At 48.6% G+C, this 22,591-nt stretch overlaps 1 protein-coding gene and 1 pseudogene across 1 annotated transcript in view; both read right to left on the bottom strand.

The window, feature by feature from the left end:
• Positions 1 to 721: 721 nt before the first annotated feature.
• On the bottom strand, positions 722 to 1,588 carry LOC105741969 (annotated as a pseudogene).
• A 6,008-nt stretch (positions 1,589 to 7,596) lies between these two features.
• Positions 7,597 to 22,591, bottom strand: part of Pla2g4d (phospholipase A2 group IVD) — a 20,662-nt gene continuing 5,667 nt past the window's right edge. The window contains 17 exon segments of the mRNA XM_004623510.3: positions 7,597 to 7,823; positions 8,662 to 8,848; positions 9,383 to 9,549; positions 9,815 to 10,006; positions 10,097 to 10,204; positions 10,455 to 10,592; positions 10,940 to 11,057; positions 15,080 to 15,302; positions 16,090 to 16,226; positions 16,523 to 16,658; positions 16,833 to 16,870; positions 16,992 to 17,102; positions 17,689 to 17,825; positions 18,005 to 18,068; positions 19,600 to 19,642; positions 20,008 to 20,048; positions 21,225 to 21,356. Coding sequence (XP_004623567.3) covers positions 7,597 to 7,823; positions 8,662 to 8,848; positions 9,383 to 9,549; positions 9,815 to 10,006; positions 10,097 to 10,204; positions 10,455 to 10,592; positions 10,940 to 11,057; positions 15,080 to 15,302; positions 16,090 to 16,226; positions 16,523 to 16,658; positions 16,833 to 16,870; positions 16,992 to 17,102; positions 17,689 to 17,825; positions 18,005 to 18,068; positions 19,600 to 19,642; positions 20,008 to 20,048; positions 21,225 to 21,356 — 2,199 coding nt within the window.

Genomic DNA, 22,591 nt, shown 5'->3' with positions numbered 1-22,591 from the left:
ATCAACAAGACAGAGTAACAGGCCAAAGAGCAGTTTGTTGCCAGTGGGGTGTCAGTCAAGGATGCAGCAGCATCCTTCCAGCAATGCTGCAGAGAGACTATGGTTGTCTATCCACTTTTAGAGATGAGGAAAGAGGCTTAGAAAAGTCACTAGTTATCCCCAGGTGCCCAGATCTGGGATTAAGCTGCAGCCTGCTGCCTCCCCGCTTCTTGACTCCTTTTTTCCTAATGGACCCTTCTTGCTGTTCTTCAGGGTCCTTCCTGAAGACACTTTCCCAAGGAGGCTGGGCAGAGCTCAGACTCTCTCCTGGCTCTCTGCTGTCAGGCAAGTTCTCCCGGCTCTTCTTCCCCCTTTATTCTCATGATGGGAACAAGTTGGGCTTTGGATAAAACCTTGATAAAACCCCAGAAGCACCAGTTCAGCCTCCCCTCTGTGTCACTGCTCACTGCCAGCTATTAGATCAGATGACCAACTTGTCCCAACTGGCCCAACACCTTCATTTTTGCACTGAAGTCCCCTCCATCCTAAGAACCCCCTCAGTCCCAAGCCAGTCTAATCCCCCTCACTGGGCAAGTCAGAGTCCTAAACTTTCTGAATGGACTTAAGCGCAGAGTAATGTGACGGTCACTCTGTGATAGAGAGGAGTGTTAACAGCTGTTCTCCTGTAGTTTTTTTTTCTTTTTAATGTAGCAGTTATTTAATTAGATTCTTAGTAAGAAATTTAGAACACTAATTTATGAGGATAAATTCCATTTGTCAGAGCAAAAACAGATCACAGATAGCCCCAGAGCTGAGGAACAGCTTTGATTTTTGCTAAAACCTGTGAGTCTACCGCTTTCTGATCCACCTTGCACTGCTCTGAAATCTGGTATCTCTCTTTCTTGGTATCAAAGATCTCATCCTCCTGCTGCCTGGGTTTCTGCAGCTTCTTCTTCTTGAAGTAAGCATCAGTGAGGAGTCTGGGGATTTTCACTTTGCTGATGGCAATTTTTGTAGAGATGACAATAACAAATTTCTGGTGTGTTCTTCATAGAGGAACATGATTAAGGGTAAGAGGCCCAGTCGTAAGTAGCAAGCCGCTGGCCAACTGCTTCAGGAAGACCACTCTCTTGTCCCTATGGTACCTGGTGAGGATGATCAAGATGGTGCCGGGAGCAAGGCTAGCTCAAGGATTCCTCACATACTGACTGAAGGGTTTCTTGCTGTGGCTCAAGAGCTTTCTGGGTACATCTTCAGTAGGGTAGTATCTGGGCATTTTTCAAAGTTCAACCCACCAGGTACCTCCAGTCTTGTCCCCATTGACCAGTTTTGTGATGATAGCAAGAACTTTTTCCTTCTCCTTCTCAACCTTTGATTTGGTGGCTGTGTACTTTCTCTTGTACCAAGCCTGTCTGGAATATATAGCAGATCGGGGGTATCTACCAATTCCTCTAACCAGGACAGGATTTCGGCTGCAGTGGGGCTGCCCCTTCTTGGACTGTTTTTTTGCCTTCACCATACCCTTTCTACCAGTACCACTGGCAGAAGCCTCCTTGGCTTCGGGCTTCTTCTCTTTAGTGTCTGGATTCTCAGTTTTTTCGCCCGCCATTTTGCAAAACGGGAAAGAGAACTTTCTTCTACAGTTTTGAAACAATTTGTCTTAAAGCAAATTAAGCGACTGCACCAGTGTCTGGCCGGAGTAATGTGCCACAATCCTCTAGCTGGATAAGCTGGAGCCACAAGGCCACCAGTGGAGTTGGGGTGGAGTCTGTGGGGACTCCAGACTTGTGAGGTGAGTACAGGAGAGGTGAGCCTCTTGTAGGGAAACTGGGGTTCTTTCTCTTCTTAGAAGAACGGTGGTGGTCACAGTCAGAGACAGAGAGTACCAATAAGTCCTAGCGTTGCTGCGTGACCTTCACCAGGGCACATCACCTCCTCAGCTCCCACCTCACCATGGTGCAGATGGGAATGACGGCTGGGGCCCTGGGGTCCCACCAGCCTTGAACTCTGACTGCGGGCCATGCTGTTGCTGCGCTCCTACCCTGCCTTGTAACACCGTAGCTGGGCCTGCTCTCAGTAGAAGCTGGACATCAGAAACGCCCAGCTAGAGCCACAATAATGCAGGCCTGTCATCCTAGCCTCCTGGAGGCCTAAGGCAAGAGGATCACAGGTTCAAGCCCACCCTGGGCAACTCAGCAAGACCTATTTCAAAATAAAAAGTAAAAATTTCTGGAAATGTAGCTCAATGTAAGGGTTCTGGGGTCAGTCCCCAGTAACACAGGGAGGGGGTGTCCAACTGCTGTGACATGGCCTTGGTGAGTACACATTCCTCTCCACAGGTGACTTGCCAGAGGACACACGCTCAGACAACACCAACAGTTCTTCCCCTTCAACCTTCATAGTCTTCTGTGTGTCCTCACCTTCCTCAAGCCCCTCAACTTGAACTGTTACAGAATCTGTGTCTTTTTTTCCACTTAGACTCATTCTTTCCTTTTGTCTCCCTATGTCTCCGCATCTATCTAAAACAGAATCCTGCCAGTGGTATCACCCTAGAGCTTGGGGACAGACACTTCTGCAGCAGTCCTGAGCTGCTGGCTGCGTGCTGCTGTACTTCTTGACAGCAGAGGATGTGCTAAGTCAGGCCCAGTCCTGACCCACAGAAACTGCCCCAGTTCCAGGAAACCAAACTGACAAACCAAGATCCTGGGCCTCCGACCGTGTTCCCGGATCCCAACGAAACAAATCTAGGGCTTTCCCATTCAGCACAGCAGGTGTCTGTTTTTTCTGCTAATGGATACTCTTTTAGCCAACATGATACAAAGATGTGCATACAATTGTTCTTCCGTGTCTGGAGCTTGGTTTTGGGGTCTCCCACAAACACCCGAATGTGTGGGTGCTCTAGTCCCTTCTGTAAAATGACATGACATTCACATATAGACTACACACATCCTCCCGCATTATTTAAATCAATCTCTAGATAACTCATCACTTGAACACGACGTAAATACTATGGGCACAGTTGTTAGGTTGTTTAGGAAACACAGACCAGGCAAAGTCTGTGTGCATGTTCAATACAGACACAATATTTTTCTGGATATTTTTGACTTGCATTGGTTGAATCCACTGTGGATTCAATCTGTGGATATGGACAGTTGACTTGGTGTGTGTCTGTCTGTCTATCTGTCTGTATCTGTGTCTATAGAAAGAGAAGAAAAGAGAGACAGAAAGCTTTATCTTAAAAAATTGGACTCCTCATCCAGGGACACTTGGTGAGTCCAGAACCTGGTAGAACAGTTTGGAAGGTTGGAAGCTCAGGAAGAGCGACTGGTTGAGTCACAGGCGTCTGCAGACAGAGTTTCTTCTCATTCAGGGGAAGCTAGTTTTCATTTTCTTCAGGCCTTTGACTTTGGACAAGGCCCACTCACATTTGGAAGGGAGTCTGCTTTACCCAGAGCCCACCATTTCAAATATTAATCTCCGTTTTTAAAAAGGAAAAAACATATTCAGATAAACATCCAGAATACTATTTGACTGACTGTCCAGGCACAGTGGCTCAGTCCCACTGGCACATTAAATTAACCATCATAAATAACCTATGTTCAGTTAAGTAAAGACCCTAATTAATTTATTTTTTAACTCTGAGCTTATGATTAATTTCATGAAGAAATTATTTTCATACGATTATTCTGATTTGGTCTAACATTATTAAAAATTTTTGTAAGTTTTCTAATGTGCAACAATCTTGCATTTTTGGCATAAACACAACTTGATCAGAAAAAAAATTTTGGCTGGCCAAATAGCTCAGCGGATTAAAGCACCTGCAAGCAGGTGCAGAGGCTAGGGGTTCAATCCCCAGGCCTGCTGAGCTGGCCCCGACCCTGGGGCACACTGAAGTGGCAATTGAGACTGGGGGTTGTGGTGCGCACCTGTAATCCCAGCTCTTGGGAGGCTGTAAACAGGTGGATCACCACAAGTCTGATCTAAGAGTGAGACCCTTCCCTTAAATACAAAAGAAAAAAAAAAAAGACAAAAAATCTCTCAGTTCATCTCCTGTTCTCCATTCCCACTGCCACCACCTGTGTGGAGCAGAGAACAGAGAGCCTCACCACAGCTGGCACTGGTGACCAGAGAGCCAGACTGCTGACTTCCTGTCGGCCTGTCCTCTCTGGGCATGCTCAGGAGAGCCCAGGACTGCACGGAAAACCCTTGTCTGATCTGCTCAGGAGCCTGACCCCTGCTGGCGAATGGTCTGTGTTCAAATCAGCGTGGTTGTAGCAGGACCTCTTCCTGGTACTGGGAGAGTCAGAGCCCTCAGGTGACAACAGAAGGGGAAAATACACGTGTACTCTCCAGCCAAGTATGGCCAGGAGTCTCAGCCCGACCTACTCTGGGTTTGTACGGAACCCTGCTTAGCCTTCTCTCTGGCATTACTAAGTTCCCCGAGTGGAAAGAGACCATTTTCCTACTCCTCAAACCCCTGCTGTTTCCAGAGCTTGGGTGCCTGGATTTGACCAAACCCCAAGGTTGAGGACTCAGTTCAGACTGCCAGGTCTTCACTGGACTCCAGGCTGCTGCCATGAGGACCACCAAACTGCATAGACCAAGGGAATCAGTAGGCCTTCACATTAGCCACCAACTGTGAGTCCCAGGGTGTCCTCAGAGTCACCTTCACTACAAACCAGCTGGCTGCAAATCTGGATGCCTCCAAACATCCTTGGGATTCCACTGTACTTAAGAGTTACAACATTCTCAGGGCTGGCGAGATGGCTCAGCAGATTAAGCACCTGCTTAGGCAAGTGCAGGGACCAGGCTGAATCCCCAGCATCACATGCCATGCCTCCAAGAGCGCACTGAGCAGGTCACTGAGACCAGGCATAGTGGCACACACTTGTAATCCCAGAAGGATCACTGTGAGTCCGAGCTGTGTAGCAAGCTTCAGGTGGGGGGCAATGTGGGGCTTAGAAGCCTGGGCACTGATCTTCAAAGCTTCCAGCTCCAGACCTGGCTTTGCCACTTCCAGGTTTAATGAGGTTGAGCAAGTTACTTAATTGGTTGATGCCCACTAGCCAAAGGCCACAGGACCCTCCCTGGTACTTGAATGAACTGGGGTTTGTTGGTACCTGTGGCATCTAAGGAAACAACGCATCACAGGGCATGGAGGCAGGGGTCTCAGTAAGTGGTTGGGAGGGGCTTACAGAAGGATTTGGGCTTGGAAAAGGTGGTCTGAGGGGGCGTTCAAGGAGACAAAGGTTTGCTCTCTATTGGATGCTATTGGGAAGTAGCAGTGATCCCACAAAAGGTGTCTACAATTTCTATCTAGGAGGCAGTGGAGTAAGACAGTACTGAAAGCCACAAATGATAAAGAAACAGTGATCTTTCACATGAATCAGAGGGTGCCTTTGCCTGGTTTGGTGGATTCACAATGACCTTGATTTTGTCCATCTTCAGGCATACTTCTGTCTTGCTCTATCATAGCTGCACGGTAACCTGGTGGATGCTGGTGCCCTGTGAAAGTGCCCCCAGGAGCACATCCTGGCCCCCTGGAAGCACCAGGTGGGTTCCCAGAAGAATCAGGCAGGGGGTGCATTTCTTCCTTTCCCACCTCTGGTTCTTGGCACTAAGAGCATGGAGATAATAACAGAAGCTAATATATTAGCTGTGAGAATTAAGAGAACTCATGTAAAAGGCCTGGCATAAAATAAAATACAATAGCCAGAAATTCTACCATGGTTGATGTTTAAAAATAAGAGTTTGTGATAAAGTGGAGGAAATAGAGAATCTAAATAAAGCCAGACATGGAAGTTGAGAAAGAAAGATCCTGAGCCAGGGGAAATCAGGAGATGGTGAGGGTGATCTCTGAGCCTACATCTGTCATGTTCACCCCAAAATGACCACCACATCAGGCCAGGGCAGCCATAATTGGTGCACGTGTTTGTGTGTGTGTGCATGTGTGTGTGTGCGTGTGTGTGTGTGTGTGTGTACTGTGTTCACCTTTCAGTACGAGAAGTAAGAGAAATGTGCCAGCGATAACCATAAATGATAACTATATGCCATGGTCAAGTGGGATTGGTTCCAGGAAGGGAAGATCAAATAATACAAAACACACTGATAGAACACAGAACAAAACCCACATGATTATCTCAATAGACATAAAATACACACAAAATCATCTGACAAAATTCACTAATTACATGACAAAAAAAGTAACTCAAAAAGGTCAACGAACTTAATAGAAAGCAACTTCCAACATCTGATAAAGAACATAGAAGACAAAGGAGAAAAGGATTAAATGAGAAAAGGCTAACACCTTCCTCTCTCAGAACAAGAGGCACATGTCTGCACATTCGGCACTCTGCTCAAGGTTCTAGTCAAGGGAACCAAATAAAAAACACTCAGGCAAAAAGAAAAAAGCAAAACCATCTCTATTTGCAGATGACACATTCTTTACATAGAAAGTTCTAAGGAATCCAGGGCTGGCCACACAGCTCAGCAGACTAAAGTGCCTGCTTAGGCAGGTACAGTGACTGGGGTTGGATCACCAGTGCCATGCCGGCCCCGCCCCAGGATGTGCTGAGACTGGGCGTGGTGGCGCATGCCTGTAATCCCAACGCTTGGGAGGCTGAAAACAGGAGGATCACTATGAGTCCAATCTGTGTAGTGAGACCCAGTAGACCCTGTAGACCCTGTACTAAAATACATTTTTAAAAAAAGTTCTAAGGAATCCACAAAAAATAATTAGAGCTAATAAATCAGCTTAGCAAGATTTTGGTACACAAAATCAAAATACAAACATAAACTGTGCTTCTATACAATAGCAATGAACTATCTGAAAATGAAATTAAGAAAATAATTCCACTTACAACACCATAAAAATAAAATATTTAAGAATAGCCAGGTATTAAAAAAAAAAAAAAGAACATCCAGGTATGAGAGTGCATGCCTGTAATTTCAGCAGTCAGAAGGCTGAGGTAGGAGAAATTGCAGGTTCAAGGTCAACTTGAGCAAGACCTTGTCTCAAAAAGAGGAAGAAAAAAAAGAAGATATTAAGCATTAAATTTATCTAAAAAAGTCAAGACTTGAGACTTGCATGCTGAAAGAAAGAAGAAGAAAAGAGAGTATGATTCCTGGTTCCTGGAGCCACCTCAAATCCATTCCACTCAAGTACGAAAGCAGTTATTTGTGAAGACTTATCTCATGTCCAACTGTTCTCTCCTCCACTGGAAATTGAAATCAGGGCCTTTGTACTGAGCTACATCCCTCATCCTTTGGTTGCTTCCTTGCTTGCTTGCTTGATTGATGATCTACTGATACAATCTCACTAAGTCACTAAATTGCCTGGGCTGGGCTTAAATTTGCAATCGTCCTGCCTTAGCCTTCCACACTGCTAGGATTGCAGGTGTGCACCTCCATATCCAACTAAAATGCTAGTGAGAGGAAAAGCTCATCTCCAACTCTTGGGCAGCTGTGAACGTCAGGGACAGATTCAGGGTGGCGAGACGAGCTGCAGAGGTAGCCCAAACAGCAGAGCTAGCAACAGTAGCCAAAGAGGGCCACTGCTGTGCCAGCAGCGGATGGTTAGGCTCCCAGCCCTCAGGATCTTGGAGGCCCTGAGCAACCTCACACCTGGACCCCTCAAGGCATGGTTTCTGGGGCCCTGCGCTTCAGAGCCATCTTCAAGGCCTTCAGGATGGTACCCTGGCTGTTCTGCAGATTGTAGTCATTCAGCTGCAGCAGACGGTCAAAGGCTTCCTCTGAGTAGGTCATGTTGTGCAGGAAATAGGGTGTGGTGGTCTTGTTGAGATCCACCTGACCAGCCTGGAGCTCTTCCAGACTGCGTGGGATGCCTGTACAGGGGAGGGAGAGGTCAGGAACAGGCTCAGAGGCCTCCACAATTAGACTAAGCTTTGCACAGGGGAGAGGTTGGGGATACTCCCCATGGAAGGCTCCATGCTGATCCTCCCAGCTCTCCATTCCCATGCCTGCAAATGCACATGAGGTGGCAGGGCATTATTCTCAGATAGGGGACTTTCCAACTCCACACTCCAGACAGCATGGCACTTGTCCTGCCATCAGAACTAATTAACTCTGGGTAAGGTGAAAACAGCCAGAAGAAAATCAACCGGGCTAGCACATGTATTTCCAAAGCTCATGATAAAATTAAGGGGACTTTGACTTTGAAAGAACCACTGTGTTGAGAGAGGAAAGTTCTTTAGAATTCCAAGGTGTGGGCTGAGCATGTTCAAAGGTACACCGCAAGATCTGGAATCATGGCAGGAGCTAGAGAACTGGGAGCCATGCACTGAGGCAGAAATTTGTTTTTTTTTTCTCATCCAAAGGAGATAAAATTCTAGCAGGATAGTGGGGTGGGGTGGCAGGACAGGAAGGACTATGAAGAGGTGTTAGATTTGGGGGCCCCTGAAGAGATCACAACTCCCTGAGGAGCCTCAGACTAGGCTGAGCCAGAGGCCAACCAAACCTCCATGCAGAAGGAGCGGAAGAATGTGGGTATGGGAAAGGGGCAAAGGAGGCGAGAGTCAAGACAAAGAAGACAGCAGTGTGATGACTGAGGCTGCTCACCACAGGGCTCTGCCCAGACCTGAGGTATTGGCTACTGCTGGGGAGGTGTGTCTTAAGGCTGTGGGCCTTAACCCTTCCCTGGGTGACTGGGGAGGGGCTGCTCACCAGGGGCAGAGTGATCCTTGAAGGAGGCATTGACCAGGGGGAAGTAGAGCAGAACAGGGGCCTCTGGGCAGGAAGGGTCCGAGAACAGGTAGCATTCCCTGGGCTGGCATTCGTCCTCAGCACTGGCCTCCACATGGGGGAAGGGCAGCCCCTGGGTTCTGCAGTACAGCTCAGCCTGCTTCAGTGCCTGGCAGAGCAGAGGGAGCACAGTCAGCCCAAATCTGTACTCTAGAGAATGCCAGTTGGGTCTGGCCCCAGCTCACACCCTCATGCCCTCGGTATTGGTTCTGTGCTACATTGCTACGGGGGCATCTGAGGATCTTAGCAAGCGAAACTTTTAGGTGAACCACAGACCCAGCTGTTCTCCCCAATTGTGGTCATTAATAGATGATTCAAGTCCTAGAGCTTAGAGGGCCTTAGTGGGGAACCAAAGTGCTCGTCCCAGCATTGTCCCACCCCAGAGTCCCCAGTAGTCTCCAGGGTAAGGGGGAGGTTGGATTGGAGATGCCAGGGGCCTCTTCCACCCAGCCCAGTGGCTCCTCTGTAGGGTAGGTGTGTTGAACTCTGTCCTGTTCATCTTGGAATCCAGAGCCCCAGTGATAGCCCCTGCCATTCTCTTCTTTGAAGGATATGGGAGATGAGGGTTGTGGCTCAGGGGCTTGCTTCTTGTCCCTGGAGCCTGGCCAGATTAGGTAGGGGCCTGGGGGCAGCCAGGGGGCACCTCAAACTTTGAGGACAAGGCGTAGCCAAAGTAGAGGATGAGGTCTAGCCTGCGGCCTGGCCGGAACATGGAGGGATAGCTGTTGTTGATTAAGTAGCCGGTGTCCACCAGGCAGAGCTGGGGTTCCTGGGGGGTCAGCTTGCTAGGGGTGGAGTCCAACTGGCAATCTGGTGGGAGAGTAGTGACAGTCAGAAGCAGCTGCCATCCTACCCACCCCCTTGTGGCCACATTCACCTCCATATCCCTTTGGCACCTCTGCTACTCTCCGGATGCCCAGGCCCTGCCCAAGGCCTTCCAATGGGATCTTTTCCAGACCTCACTCCAGAAAAAGATACTGTGAATCCCAAGACCTCTCTCCATCAACAGTCGTGGCCCACACCCGTCAGGCAGCCCAGTATTGCTATGGGGCACAGGGCCATCCATGGTCCTTACCCGCCCAAGTAGAGAAGTCTTTCTGGCCGCAGTAGCCCTGGTGTAGCTGAAGGCCACGGAGGAAGTTGGCACCATGGTAGCAGAGTGGCCTCCCTGTCAGGAAGCCCTTAAATGCTTGTGCCAGGGCCGATCCAGGCTGCAGCCAGGAGGACTCCATCCACGAAGAGGTCCTCAAGCAATCTCCTGGCTCCTCTGCAACCAGAGAAACAGGCACTGCTCCAGCAAGGGTCCCAGAAATGCCATCCCTCCTGCCTCCAGACCACCCCAGGGACCCTCTCCCACCTGTGCAGTGTATCTCATCCTTGACATGCTGTTTCCATTCCTCCCCAGACCAGGCAAGGTTATACCAGGTGTCCATCAAGTTTACGGAGAAAATGTTGCTCCAGGTCCCTGAAGCCAAATCCCCAAGAGAGGGCGGTCCTCAGACCCCAGAGCCCTGCCTCCTGCCCATGAAAGCTGGTGGCCCCCACATCTAGTGCCAATGGGAAATGCAAGCAGGGGGAAAGGGCGCTTCTTGCAATGGCTCCACCCAACTGTCGCCCAGCTTCTTGCCTCATCCCAGGGCTCTGCCCAGACCCATGCTGCAGGGATCAGGTCTGAAAAGTAGCCTGGCCAGTGTTTTCAGGGTGAGCACACTCACCTTCCAGAAAGCAGATCCGGGACTCAGGGAGCCTCCTCATCAATCGCCCCATGAAGAATTCAGAACCAAAGAGCTCAGGAGGAACAAAAGCTCCATACTTCAGGAACCCGACCTCATAGGGGGAGAACTCGACCCACTCTGATGGGATGAGAAGGAGAGGCAGGAATGTGGGGGAAGTGGGATAGAGGAGCTCCCTCTGGTAAGGGCCACAGATACTGCCCCCCACCCTGGGCAGGCCTTAGCCCCCCTACTGCTCAGCACCAAATCAGCAGACTGAGGAAAGCACTCCCCTTCCACCCTGTGCACATGCTCAAATGCCTTCCACTCCAACGACAGTGCTGCTCTGCCTGGCCCTGGGCCCATGTACACCACTGTGAGGCCATCTATACAGTCATTCCTGCCTTGGCTTCTATGGAAAGCCTGGGGCTGGAGGCAGTGGACCTGAGGTGGATATGTGCTGGGGGACAAAGCAAATAGGACCATACCCTTGAAGTGGAGGGTGTCCACAGTGTCCTTTTTGACATTGAGGCTCAAGTAGAGGGGCAGAGGGTTCTGACCCCGCTCCAGTGCATCTCTCTGTCCTGACAGTGTCTGATCCATCACCTGGGATCAGAGGAATGAGAGCCTAAGTGAGGTGGGGTGGCAGCTCCTCAGGAAGGGACAGGGCAGGGGCACAGGTGGGGGTGAGGAGGCAGCTGCCCCTCTGGGCTTCGGGGAGATGGGAAGGAGAGGGCGGTGCAGCCCGTTCCGCCCAGGCCCCAGTGTAGGGCCACCATTCAGGGTTTTGCAGGCGGTGCACTACGCAGCTCACGTCACGTGCATTGCTGGCTCCTCCCTCTGCATCCTGGGCTTTTAGCACCTGTCTCTATGGGTTTATGGGTGGAGTGGGTGAGGTCCTGACACAGCGCAGGCACACGTCCAAGGAGGCACACATGGGCATTGCTTTCCAGAAAACACACATAGTCCTCTTTTAGACATGGGTGACCTAGGTGACACATTCCTACCATATGTCCTGCCCTGTCCCAAACCACCTGAGGCTGACTGCCTCGGCCTTCTTGCTAAGACAAGCTCTAGGCTGCAAGCAGTCCCTTGTTCAGCTAGCCAGAGCGAGAGGGAAGCCCTGTGCACCTCTGGTCCAGCATGGCCGGAGGCTCTCTGTGCCTGTAGAGTGCAAGGAACCACCGCAGAACCTAGCAAGGAGACCCAAAATAGAGCACAGGAAAGCACTCAGAGGGCAGGGGCTTGAGCTGCATCAACATGGACCTAGACAGGGAAGCCAGTCCTGTGTGACTGGAACAGGGAGTTCAGGAAGAGGCCGTGGGCACAGAAAACCTGATCCGAGACAAGTGATGCCATAGGAAGAGAAAAAGAATCCACAAACAAAACTGGAGAAGTCTGCTACCTGTACAGGGAAAGAAAGCATACCAGAAAACACCCCTTAAAAATTGACCCCTGGGCTGGGGAGATAGCTTGGTGGTTTAAGCGCCTGCCTGGCAAGCGCAGGGACCTGGGTTCGATCACATGCTATGCCAGCCCCACCTTGCCAGCCACTGAAATTGGCATGGTGCATTCCTGTAATCCCAGCACTGGGGAGGCTGAGACAGGAGGATCACTATGAGTCCACGCTGCATAATAAGACCCTGTATCAAATAAATAAATGAATAAAGAAATAATTTTTAAAAATAAAAAAATTAACCCCTAGCCATATGAGACTTACATTCTGGTACATTCAAGTCCTACTTGTAGGAAACAAAGTTTTAAAGCTTATGTAAGAATATGCAGAGAGGGGCAGGGGAGATGGCTTAGTAGAATGAGTGCTTCCCTGGCAAGTGCAAGAGCTTGAGTTCATTCGCCGGTTCCGCCAAAAAAAAAAAAAAAAAAAAAAGAATATGCAGAGAGGAACTTTATAACTTGGGAGAAGGAAAAGGAAGACTCCTCAAACACACATCATAAAGGAGGAAATGATAAGATTATACTAAATTATGCATCAAGATAGTCATAGCTGGTAAAGGGCTAAAATCAGATTATATAAAAATTCTAAAAAACACTGAAAAAAAGACAAACTAAATACAAAATTGGGAAAAAAATTTCAGTAGGTAATCCATGATAAATATATTGAAAACATAATGTCTTACTAAAATTCAAGATAATAGGGCCAGGGAGATAGCTCAGTAGAATAAGCGCTTGTCTGGTAAGCGCAAGCCCTGAGTTCAACCTCTGGTTCTGGAAAAAAAAAAAAATTCAAGATACTAAAAAATTACAATACACTTTCCCTTCATATCTAGAGCTGAAGGTCTGGCAAGATAGCTCAGCAGACTAAGAGCCCGCTTAGACAAGTGTAGGGACCTGGGCTCCATCTCTGACACCACGTGACGTGCCTGCCTTGCCCCTGGGTGTGCTGGGCAGGCAAGGAGTCTGGGCATGGTGGCACACTGGGGAGGCTGAAAACAGGAAGGTCACTATGAGTCTGAGCTGCGTAGTGAGACCCTGTACCAAGTACATTTTTAAAAAAATCTATAGCTGAAAAAATCTTAACCTGCAGAAGATGTAGAGAAAGAAATATGTCACACCGATAATGGGACTGTGAATCAACACTGCTGCTTTGGGCAGCAATTTGACAGTAACTGGAAAAGACAACACACAGACCTGACAGCTCAGCAGGTCAACTCCTGGATGTAAATATCAGAAACTGGGTGAGCCTCTAACACGTGTGCACACTGAGACTTGTACACAGTTATTCAGATGAGTAATATATTTTTCTTAAAGGCATAAATATCAAATTATATGTAATAGAGATCCACATAACAAAGATGTACAAAATACATTATATGGAATTCCATGTGATGGATAATACTATACAATATCTACAGATTGTAGGTGTTCCTGTGATGGATGATGTATAAACTTGAAGAATGGGAAGGAAAGGGGGCTGGGCTTCAGCTGGGGCTGATTGGCTAAATCATGCGCATTGTTGTTTCTCTTTTGTGCATTTTCTTAGATGTGAAGATTTTCATAGTAAATGTTTAATAATAAATATTGATATTTGCATAAGTATTGCTAACCTAATAAAAATAAGAGTGATATTGTACTTGCCAGTGAAAATAAAACTTTTAAAAATTTGAGGAGAAATAGAAGTAGAGAGAAAAGGGATAAAAAAAGAATTAAGATATGTTATGTACATGTACCAATTCTCCATGAGGAACATGATTGTTATTGTATACCAGTAAAAATTAATGACCCCTCAAATTTGAAGAGACATCATTCCTTCCTTTTACTATTAATAAATTTGATTTTTAAAATTGTAATAGACATGGAACCCAGGGCCTCGTTTATGCTAGAAAGCCACACCCCAACCAGATAGTTTACTTTTTTCTCTCCTTTTCTTTCTTTCTTTCTTTTTTTCCCCCTTTTTCTTTTTCTTTTCTTTTTTTTTTTTTTTTTTTTTTTTTTTTTTGTATTTGGTACAGAATTCTCAGGGTCTCACCACACAGATCGGACTCAGTGACCCTCCTGTTTTCAGCCTCCCAAGAGCTGGGATTACAGGTGTGCGCCACCACACTCAGTCTCAATCATGATCTCAGCGCACCTGAGGGGCAGGGCCAGCATGGCACGCCAGGGATGGAACCCTGGTTCCTGCATCTGCGTAAGCAGGCGCTTTAATCCTCTGAGCTACATGGCCGGCCCAGATAGTTTACTTTCAATTTCATGCTAAATAGGGGGCCTGCTCCTTAGCTCAGTTCTTTAAGAGCCTGCTTAAACAGTCAGTCAACTCAGGTTGCTGTGGGTCCATTCCCAGAACTCAAGCCAGCCAAACCTGCCCTGAAGGCTTTCTGAGTGAGCCAAAAAAGAAAAAGAAAAAAGAAAAAGAAAAGAAAAGAAAAAGAGAAATCCTTCAATTTCATGCTTAAGATATTAAATGGTTATGGTGAAAGAATTCCTACATTTTAACAGTGGTATCAGTTAGAGTAAGACCCTACAGTTAACTTACTAAACTCTCCAGAAAGAACCATCGCAGTAAACGTATCTGTGCTTCGTGTTGTTGCTCGAATTAGGAAACTGAGGCACGGAGATTAAGAAATTTTCCTAAACACACACAACTAGTAAAATGCATTGGGATTAAAACCCAGGGACTCTGTCTTTAAAGTCTGCACTTTTAGTTTTGGTCTTTTTTTAAAACTAGAAATTGAACTCAGGACCTTGTGTTTGCCAGTCAGGCTCTCGTGCTACTGAGCTACATTCCTGGCTCGGTGTGGGTTTTTAACGCTAAAGATAAAGAATAACATTTTACACTGCAGTATAAATAAAAGCCGTTCTAGAAATCTTAAGCTTCATCTCACTGACTAATACTGACTGATCCTCAAACCTTGGGAGACCCAGAAATTTCTGTCAACGGCAACTAACCAAAGAAGAGCCAACCTCAAAAAGGGAGTATCTTTTTTTTTTTTTTTCTTTTTGCGGTACTGAGTGTTAAATTTAGGACCTTGTGCTTGACCAGACAAGTGCTTATTCTACTGAGCTATCTCCCCGGCCCCAAAAAAGGGGTGTCCTAAGAGAGGCAGAAGCTCAAGGCTTGCCACGGCCTTCAAAGCTCCGCCCCTCCACCCCTCAGGGAAGCTTCGCAGTACCTGGCCGTGCAGGCTGAACTCCAGCAAGAGAGCCCAGAGATCCACAGCTGTGGTGTGGTGACCCTGCGAGGCCCGCAGCTGCAGCTCCCGCCGGTAGCATGCCAGGCGCTCCGGGGAGAAGGCCCTCAGCTTGCTCTTGGCCAGATGCTCCCTGATGTGGCTGATGGGTCCCTGGAGGTCCTTCTGCGACCACTCGGGGTCCCCATACAGGTGGGCCATTGCCCTGGAGGAGGAAGAAGGAAGCGTGGGTGGAGGCTGTCTTGCGACTGTGCCATCCCACCTGCATCTTCTCCCCAGACAGGGCTCCTTCAGCCAGGGCAGCACCTGTCTTGAAAGTGCTCCATCCCTGCTGTCCACAATTACAGTTGTGAACCACATAGATAATGTTCATTTTCTTTTCATTTTTGGAGGCGGTGGGGATCAAGCCCAGAATCTTGCTCATGCTAGGCAAGTGCTCTACTCCTCAGCTACGGCTACAGCCCATGTGGAATTTGTATTTCCTAATACCCACGATAAAAAGTATAAAGAAATCAGTGAGAATTAATTTTAATAATATATTGCATTTAAGTCGAGACATCAAAATATCATTTTGACGTATAGTCACTGTAAGTTATTGGCATAATATGTGTTTTTTCAAGCAGTCTTCAAAATTATGTTTATAATACATCCCAATTTGGACAGGCCACATTTTAAGGAGTCAGTAGCCACTATGGGTGATGACCACCATCCTAGATAGCATAGGGCCCTAGCCTCTCTTCATGGGCCTGTCCTAAAGTTCTCATGACTCTACTTGCCAGCCTCTGTCTCCTGAGCACCTTATCCAGCTCCCTCTGGTCCAGCCACCTTCAAGCCCTCAGTAATGTCAGGACAGGACCTCCTGCCACTGTTCCTGGCAGAAACATCCTACTCACACCCTCATGGTGTCGCCATATTCAAGCTCCCTCTGGTGTCCATTCTGCTGCCCTCTGGGCCCTAGTCATCTCAGCTGCCCCAGCCCCCATGGCCCTTACCATGTAGCACCCGAGATACCACTCAGGTAGGTGACACAGTCCAAGAGGCCTAGCTTCTGCAGGGCTCGGAGATGTCCGTAGAGTGAGGTCATGGCCCGGACACCTCCTCCTTCAGCCATGATGCCCACAACAGGGACCTGGGCCACACAGACATAGACTGGTTAACAAGGACAGAGACCCCAAGCTGCATCCTACTCCCTTCCTCTAGTGCAAGGGCCTTGAGGTCAGGGCCTGATGGGGTCATCAGGGACATCCCTCAGCTCAGGTCAGAGCCCCAAGGGACCAAGAACCCTGAAGTGTACACACTTGCCCCATGTCTCCCTCCCCACCCCTATCTCTATTGCTTGGGGTGTCTGAAGAGGGTATAGGAATCAGGGAGCCCCACAGGCCAATCTGGAGTATCTGGACCCACATCCTTCATGCTCCCCCAGACCTCATCCTCCTGTAGGTCTCTGTCCAACTTCAGGGCTTGCTTCAGGGCCTTGGCCACAACTTGCTTCCTCTTGCTCAGGAAGGCCTGCTCCTCTGCACAAAGATCAAAGCCCAGGCGCACGGCCAACTCCTTAGGGCTGGGACAGAAGAGGACCCAAAGGTGAGAGGACACTTGCGTGGCTCAATGACCAACCAAGCCTGCAGTGAGCTTCCAGTTTACTTCCCTGACCCAATCCCAAGAACCACCTGTGCCACAGAATTCCCTCCTATGAGCACCCCTCACTGTCCTCACAGATATGCATGTCCCTTACCAGCTATCTGCCTTGAGCTGCAGCCTCACTCCTGAGTCCTAAAATCAAAGCAAGAAACCACACTTAGAATATCCTAGTCCTGGGGGACATAGGTATCCCCCGGGGCCTTGGACAAGTTTGTCTATCTCCACAGAACTTCTCTAAGTTGAGGCCACTTACATCTGCAGTAGGTATACTGATGGGCACCTCTTTGCCCCTGGTCAAGGACCGCAGGGGCACAGTGAGGTGCCCAACTGATTTGGCTGAGTGCCATCCGTTGCTTCTGGAGCTCTGGAAGAAAGCATTCATGCAGACATTCAACAGGCTTACTGAGCATCCAGGCAGCCACAGTGCCTCCCTACTAATATGAAATTAATAACAATTAGGTACCAAAATTACAAAATAATGGCCAGTACTTGTTTAGTGCAAAGGTGGTGTTCCCTCTGATCACGTCCCATGTCTATAGACATGGAATGTAGTCTTGGGGAGGATACCAGCCATGCAGCAGGATAAAGTAACCAAGACAGAGGACAGGAGGAGCAGCTGGCACAGTGTGTAGCAATAGGACACAAGAGCAGCCAGAGCATGAACAAGGGGATGCGACACATGAGACTGCAGAGGTGGTGAGGGGCAGGCTACGCAGCAGGGTCAAGAGCATCATTGGAGGAGCCACCAGTGTGTTCAAACCAAGACCTGCATGGCATAGCAGCTCCCATTGATCCTCCATGGCTTCTGGGCTGTGGTGCTTAAGTGAGGGAACCTGAGGAGGCCACAGGACACCTGGCATTGGCAGGAGGAGGTGGGGAGGGCTCTGCCACTGCTGGAGTTGGTTAAACAGGGTGGGAGAGCTGGGGAGGGCTAGGGAGCAGAGACCCACCCTCAGGCACCCATGCAACTCTGTGTCTTGGGCTGCCAGATAGTGGAAGTGGAAGGCAGAGGCTGTGCCCAGGGCAGACGTCTGTGTGTCTTCATAGGACCCCTTCAGGACCAGCTCCAGCTCCAGTTTATCCTGATCTAGGGAGATGGAAGGCAGGTTGGCAGGAGCTGCAGCTCTGCCCTGGGAAACCAGTAGTAAATCTGGAGAGAGGCCAGGTATGCTGGACCATGATAAGCAGGATTCCGCAAAGAGCCTTCCCCACAACCCCCTTGGGGCTCCCACTTTTCAGGTCAGGGGACCCTCCTGCCATTCTTACCTGCTACCTCAGAGGTGCTCCCTGCTCTGTCCAGATGGACATCCAGGCATGACAGCTCTCGGGCCTGGAGTAGACCATGGTGTTAACTACACAGGGTCAGCTAGGACTAACTCAGCCCCAACTCTCAGAGCCCCTCTGTCCCAAATCCACCACACACAGAAGAAGAAATGGGGTCCAAAATAGAACTGTGTGGAACACTTCATCCCACCTCTGATCTGCAGCTGCCCAGACTATTGTCTGGGTCCCTCAGGAGGCCCCTTCTCCACCGCCAACCCAGTCATCCTGGCTTTACTGACCTGCTAGAAGCTCTGAGAGCTTCCCAAGTACAGCTCCTTTTCCACAGTGACTATGGGGCAACTCCAACTGTAATGACTCCCAGTGTATGCCAACCACAGACCCGCACACTGACAGAACAAGGTGCTGGAGTCTCCCTGGACATGACAGGGACTGGGACACCTTCACACTGTCCTTCCCACAAGATCCCTGGCCTCTTAATCCTCCATGTGGCTGTCCAGTCCATGAAACTGCTCAATTTACCAGCCCACAGCAGGGCTCTAGTGCGTCAGAGAAGGGGCAGCTGCCATAGATTGTGTGTGTGTGTGTGTGTGTGTGTGTGTGTGTGTGTGTGTGACTGGGGCTTGAGCCCAAGGCTCTTACACTGAGCTACATCTTTATTCCTTTTGTAAAAAAAATTTTGGGACAAACTTTTGCTAAGTACCTAAGTTACCAAGGATGAGCTAGAACTTGCAATTCTCCTGCCTCGGCCTCGTAGAGTGCTGGGCTTATGAGTATCACCATCCTCACCTGACTTCATTTTCATGTATATTCTTTTTAAAAGTTTTTTTGAATCTTTTATTTCTTTATTTATTTGGTATAGGGTCTCGCTATGTGGCTCCGACTCATAGTGATCCTCTTGTCTCCACCTCCCCAGTGCTGGGATTACAGGCATACATCACCATGCCCAATTTTGGTGGCCAGCTTCATGTATTCTTTTGAAAAGTAAAGTAGCCCATCGAGCCAGTGCTTGCCTAGCCAGGAGAGTGAGCACTTCCTTTTGTGTGTGTTGCAGACACCTCTTCAGCTGACCTGAGGCACCCAGCTCCGACTGCAGGGTCTGCTGGTCCACACCAAGAAGAGTATTTCTCATGTGGTGTGGGCCACCTTCCATCCACTGCAGCTTGCTGCTTGGAAGTGTGACCAGGACACTTCTGGATCCCATGGAAGAACTGATTGGCCAGATGTTATCCCCAGCTTCACTGGAAACTCCCTCAGCATTGGCAACCCAAAGGTGGGCCTGGCCTGCCACGCTTCACCATGACGTCACAACCCCAGGGAAGAACTGTGAGCTCCTCATATGTGACCAACCCCCATCAGGAAGCACCTGATGTTCCCAATCATCCTTCAGCCATCCACCTTCAGACATCCTCTCAACACCCCCAAAGACCTGCATAGACCCAGGTGACCCCTGGCTGGGATACCAGGGATGGTCTCACTACGAAGACTTTTCCTAGCTTGTCGCCTCTCACCTGTTTCAGTGCCCCTGCCCTCATCTCTCTGCTCTGAGTCCCACCCCTAAGGACAGGAAAGGTGGTTACCACAAGGACATTGTTGGTGATCAGATTTTCTGGAGGATCCGACCTAGAAAAATAAGACCACTAGTCTGGTTTGGCAGAGGCAGGCCCACCCTGCACTGACCTGCCCACCTGAAGCCTCCCTGGATGATGCCAAAGGCTCTAAGTGTCAGGGGAGAGGGGAACCTCTGCAGAATGAAAGGGGGAGGAGTCAGCAGGACAGGGGAAATACTGGCCTTTAGCCCTCAGCTCTCCCCAAGGAGTCCCAGACCTCTCTGACAGGGGCCAGTGAGGGACAGTACTCTCATATGGGCAGAACAACACAGTTCTAGGTCAGGACTATTTTTCTGAACAAAGCTTGCCTACCTGGTCATGCCTTGGGCTAGGTAACATTACTCATGTATAAACGTGAATAAATGTGACATTACTCACGTTTCTTCCACTAGAAACTCCACATCTAGCTCTTCCTGTCCCTAAGATCAAAGAGGATTAGTAAGTCATCAACATTTACAGTTGACACATGTTAATGCTTAGATCAAAAATGTCAGATGCCCCACCATCACCATAGAGTCCAGATGTTCAGATATGGGGCCTGTGGAAGGTGATTGAATGATCATGGGACTCTAACCTCATGAATGATTAATCCATAGTTGACTTCATAGCTAAAAGTGCTGTGAGGAGCTGAGGCTTGGCCAGGGGAAGTAGGTCACTGGGAGTGAGACCTAGAAGAGCATATCCAGTCCTGGCCCCTTCTTTTCTCTCTGACTCTTCCTGGCTCTCTTTCTTTCCTGACTGCCATGAAGTGGGTGCTTTCCTCTGCCCTGGATTTCTACCACGGTTTCTGCCTTGAATCCAAGCAACCACGAACTAACCTTCTGAGACCGTAAGCCAAAACAGACCTCTCTTCACTTAGGCTGTGTGTGTCAGGTATTTTTTTCAACAGTGAAAAGCTGATGGACCATACTGTCCTTTTTATATGCCTTACCATCTCAGCTTGTCTTAAGGGAGCCATGCTGTTACAATTATTTCCCATTCACAAATGAAATGGAGGAGAGGTCGAGAAGGCTGACCTACCCACGCTACTGCAGCTAGCAAGTCTAGAGAGCAGCTCTCTCTCTTTCTGCAGCTAGCAAGTCTGTAGAGAGCAGTCTCTCCTTCTGGCCCCCTGAGCCCTGGGTCATGCTGAAGGAGTAAAGGAATAGACAAAGTGCTGAATGAAAGATTGATTTCACTGATTTCATTCACTGAAGGATGCCAGTCCCCATCTTCTCTTGAAGAAGGCCCAAGCCCTGTCACTCTGCCTTCCCACATCTCGCCTGCACTGGGAAGATCTCCAGACCATCTCAGGGCAGGTCTGGGGCCCATGAGCAAGAGCAAGAGTGCACACCTCCTGAGGGGTTGCTGCATCCAAAGGGATGCTAAGCTCTGCGTGCTCTCCACTTCCCAGGCCCCCCTCCCCCATGGCTAAAGCTCTTGCACAGAGGGATAGAGTTTAGAACTGCATGAGGAGCAGGCTGCTTTCCTACTAAAATGCAGATCTCTTTGGAAAGGATCACAGCATCCTAGCAGCATCCCAGAAGTTGGAGCAACTGAATCCTTCCTCAGCCTACAGCTGAATGAGGTGGGCCCAGGGGGCCTTCCCTACCCACCTGGGGAGCCAGGGAGAAGGTTTTCTGGAGCAGTTTGCCAGGAAGGACTTCTGAGATGTCATAGAAAACTTTGAAGCAGAGTTCATCCTTTGTAATTAAATCTTCATCATAGATGCTCAGCTCCAGAACATTCTAGGGAACAGGACCAGTGACTTGGCATATTATCTTTTCATTTTGACCACAACTCATGAATAACTGGGTTTTTTGTTATTGTTGTTGTTTTTCATTTTTTTGTTTTTATTTTTTTGAGGTTATGAGCAGAATATATTTATTGGGGGAAAGAAAGCTTCTGTCTGAGAGGACAGGAGGGTGGCCCGTGTGGATAGTCCCCCTCATGAATAACTATGAAACTTAAAAATATAAAGAAATTGAACAGTTTGGCATGGTGGTACATGCCTATAATCCCAGCACTTGGGAAGCTGAAACAGGAAGATTATCACAAGTGAACAAGTGAGTTCAGGGCAGCCTGAACTCAGAAATGAAGTCATGTCTCAAAAAAAAAGGAAAAGAAAGAAAGAAAAAAAAAAGAAGTCTAACAAAGCCCCCAAATTCCTCTTCCTGACTTTAAAAAAAAACAAAAAACAAGACAAAACAGGGTCTCACTGTGTAATTCATGCTGGCTTAGACTCCCTATGTAGCCCAGGCCACCCTCAAACTCGTAGCAATCCTCCTACCTCAGACTCCCAAGTGCCAGGATTATAGGGATGCACCGCTATACCTGCTCTTGATTTTTATTTTTGTCAAAAATAAAGTTCTGAGCTGGGGAGATAGCATGGCGGTCTAAGTGCCTGCCTGACAAGAGCAAGGAAGGACCCGGGTTCAATCCCTGGAAGCACATACCATGCCAGCCCTGAGCCAAGCCAGCCACTGGAACTGGGCATGGTGGTACGCCCCTGTAATCCCAGAACTGGGGAGGGAGGCTGAGACAGGAGGATCACTACAAATCTGATCTGCATAGCAAGACCCCGTACCAAATAAATAAATAAAGGTTAATAAAAAATAATAGGGGCTGGCCAGATAACTCAACAGATTAAAGCACTTGCTTAGGCAGATGCAGGGACCGGGGTTTTGCTCTCTGCATGCTGTGCTGGCCCCATCTCCAGGGCATGCTGAGATGGCGATTGAGGCTAGGTGTGGTAGCACACTCCTGTGATTGCAGGACTTGGGAGGCTGAAACCAGGAGGATCACTACAAGTCCAATCCTGTACTAAATAAAATAAAATAATAAAGTTCTGGGGCCAAGGAGATAGCTCAGAGCATAAGCACCTGCCTGGCAAGTGCAAGGTCCTGAGTTTGATTCCTGGTACTGAAAGAAAGAAAGAAAGAAAGAAAGAAAGAAAGAAAGAAAGAAAGAAAGAAAGAAAGAA

This window comes from Octodon degus, unplaced genomic scaffold, assembly GCF_000260255.1.
Source record: "Octodon degus isolate 3935 unplaced genomic scaffold, OctDeg1.0 scaffold00002, whole genome shotgun sequence".
Classification (NCBI taxonomy): domain Eukaryota; kingdom Metazoa; phylum Chordata; class Mammalia; order Rodentia; family Octodontidae; genus Octodon; species Octodon degus.
Note: the sequence above shows the minus strand (reverse complement) of the source record. Positions and strands in the feature narration are given on the sequence as shown.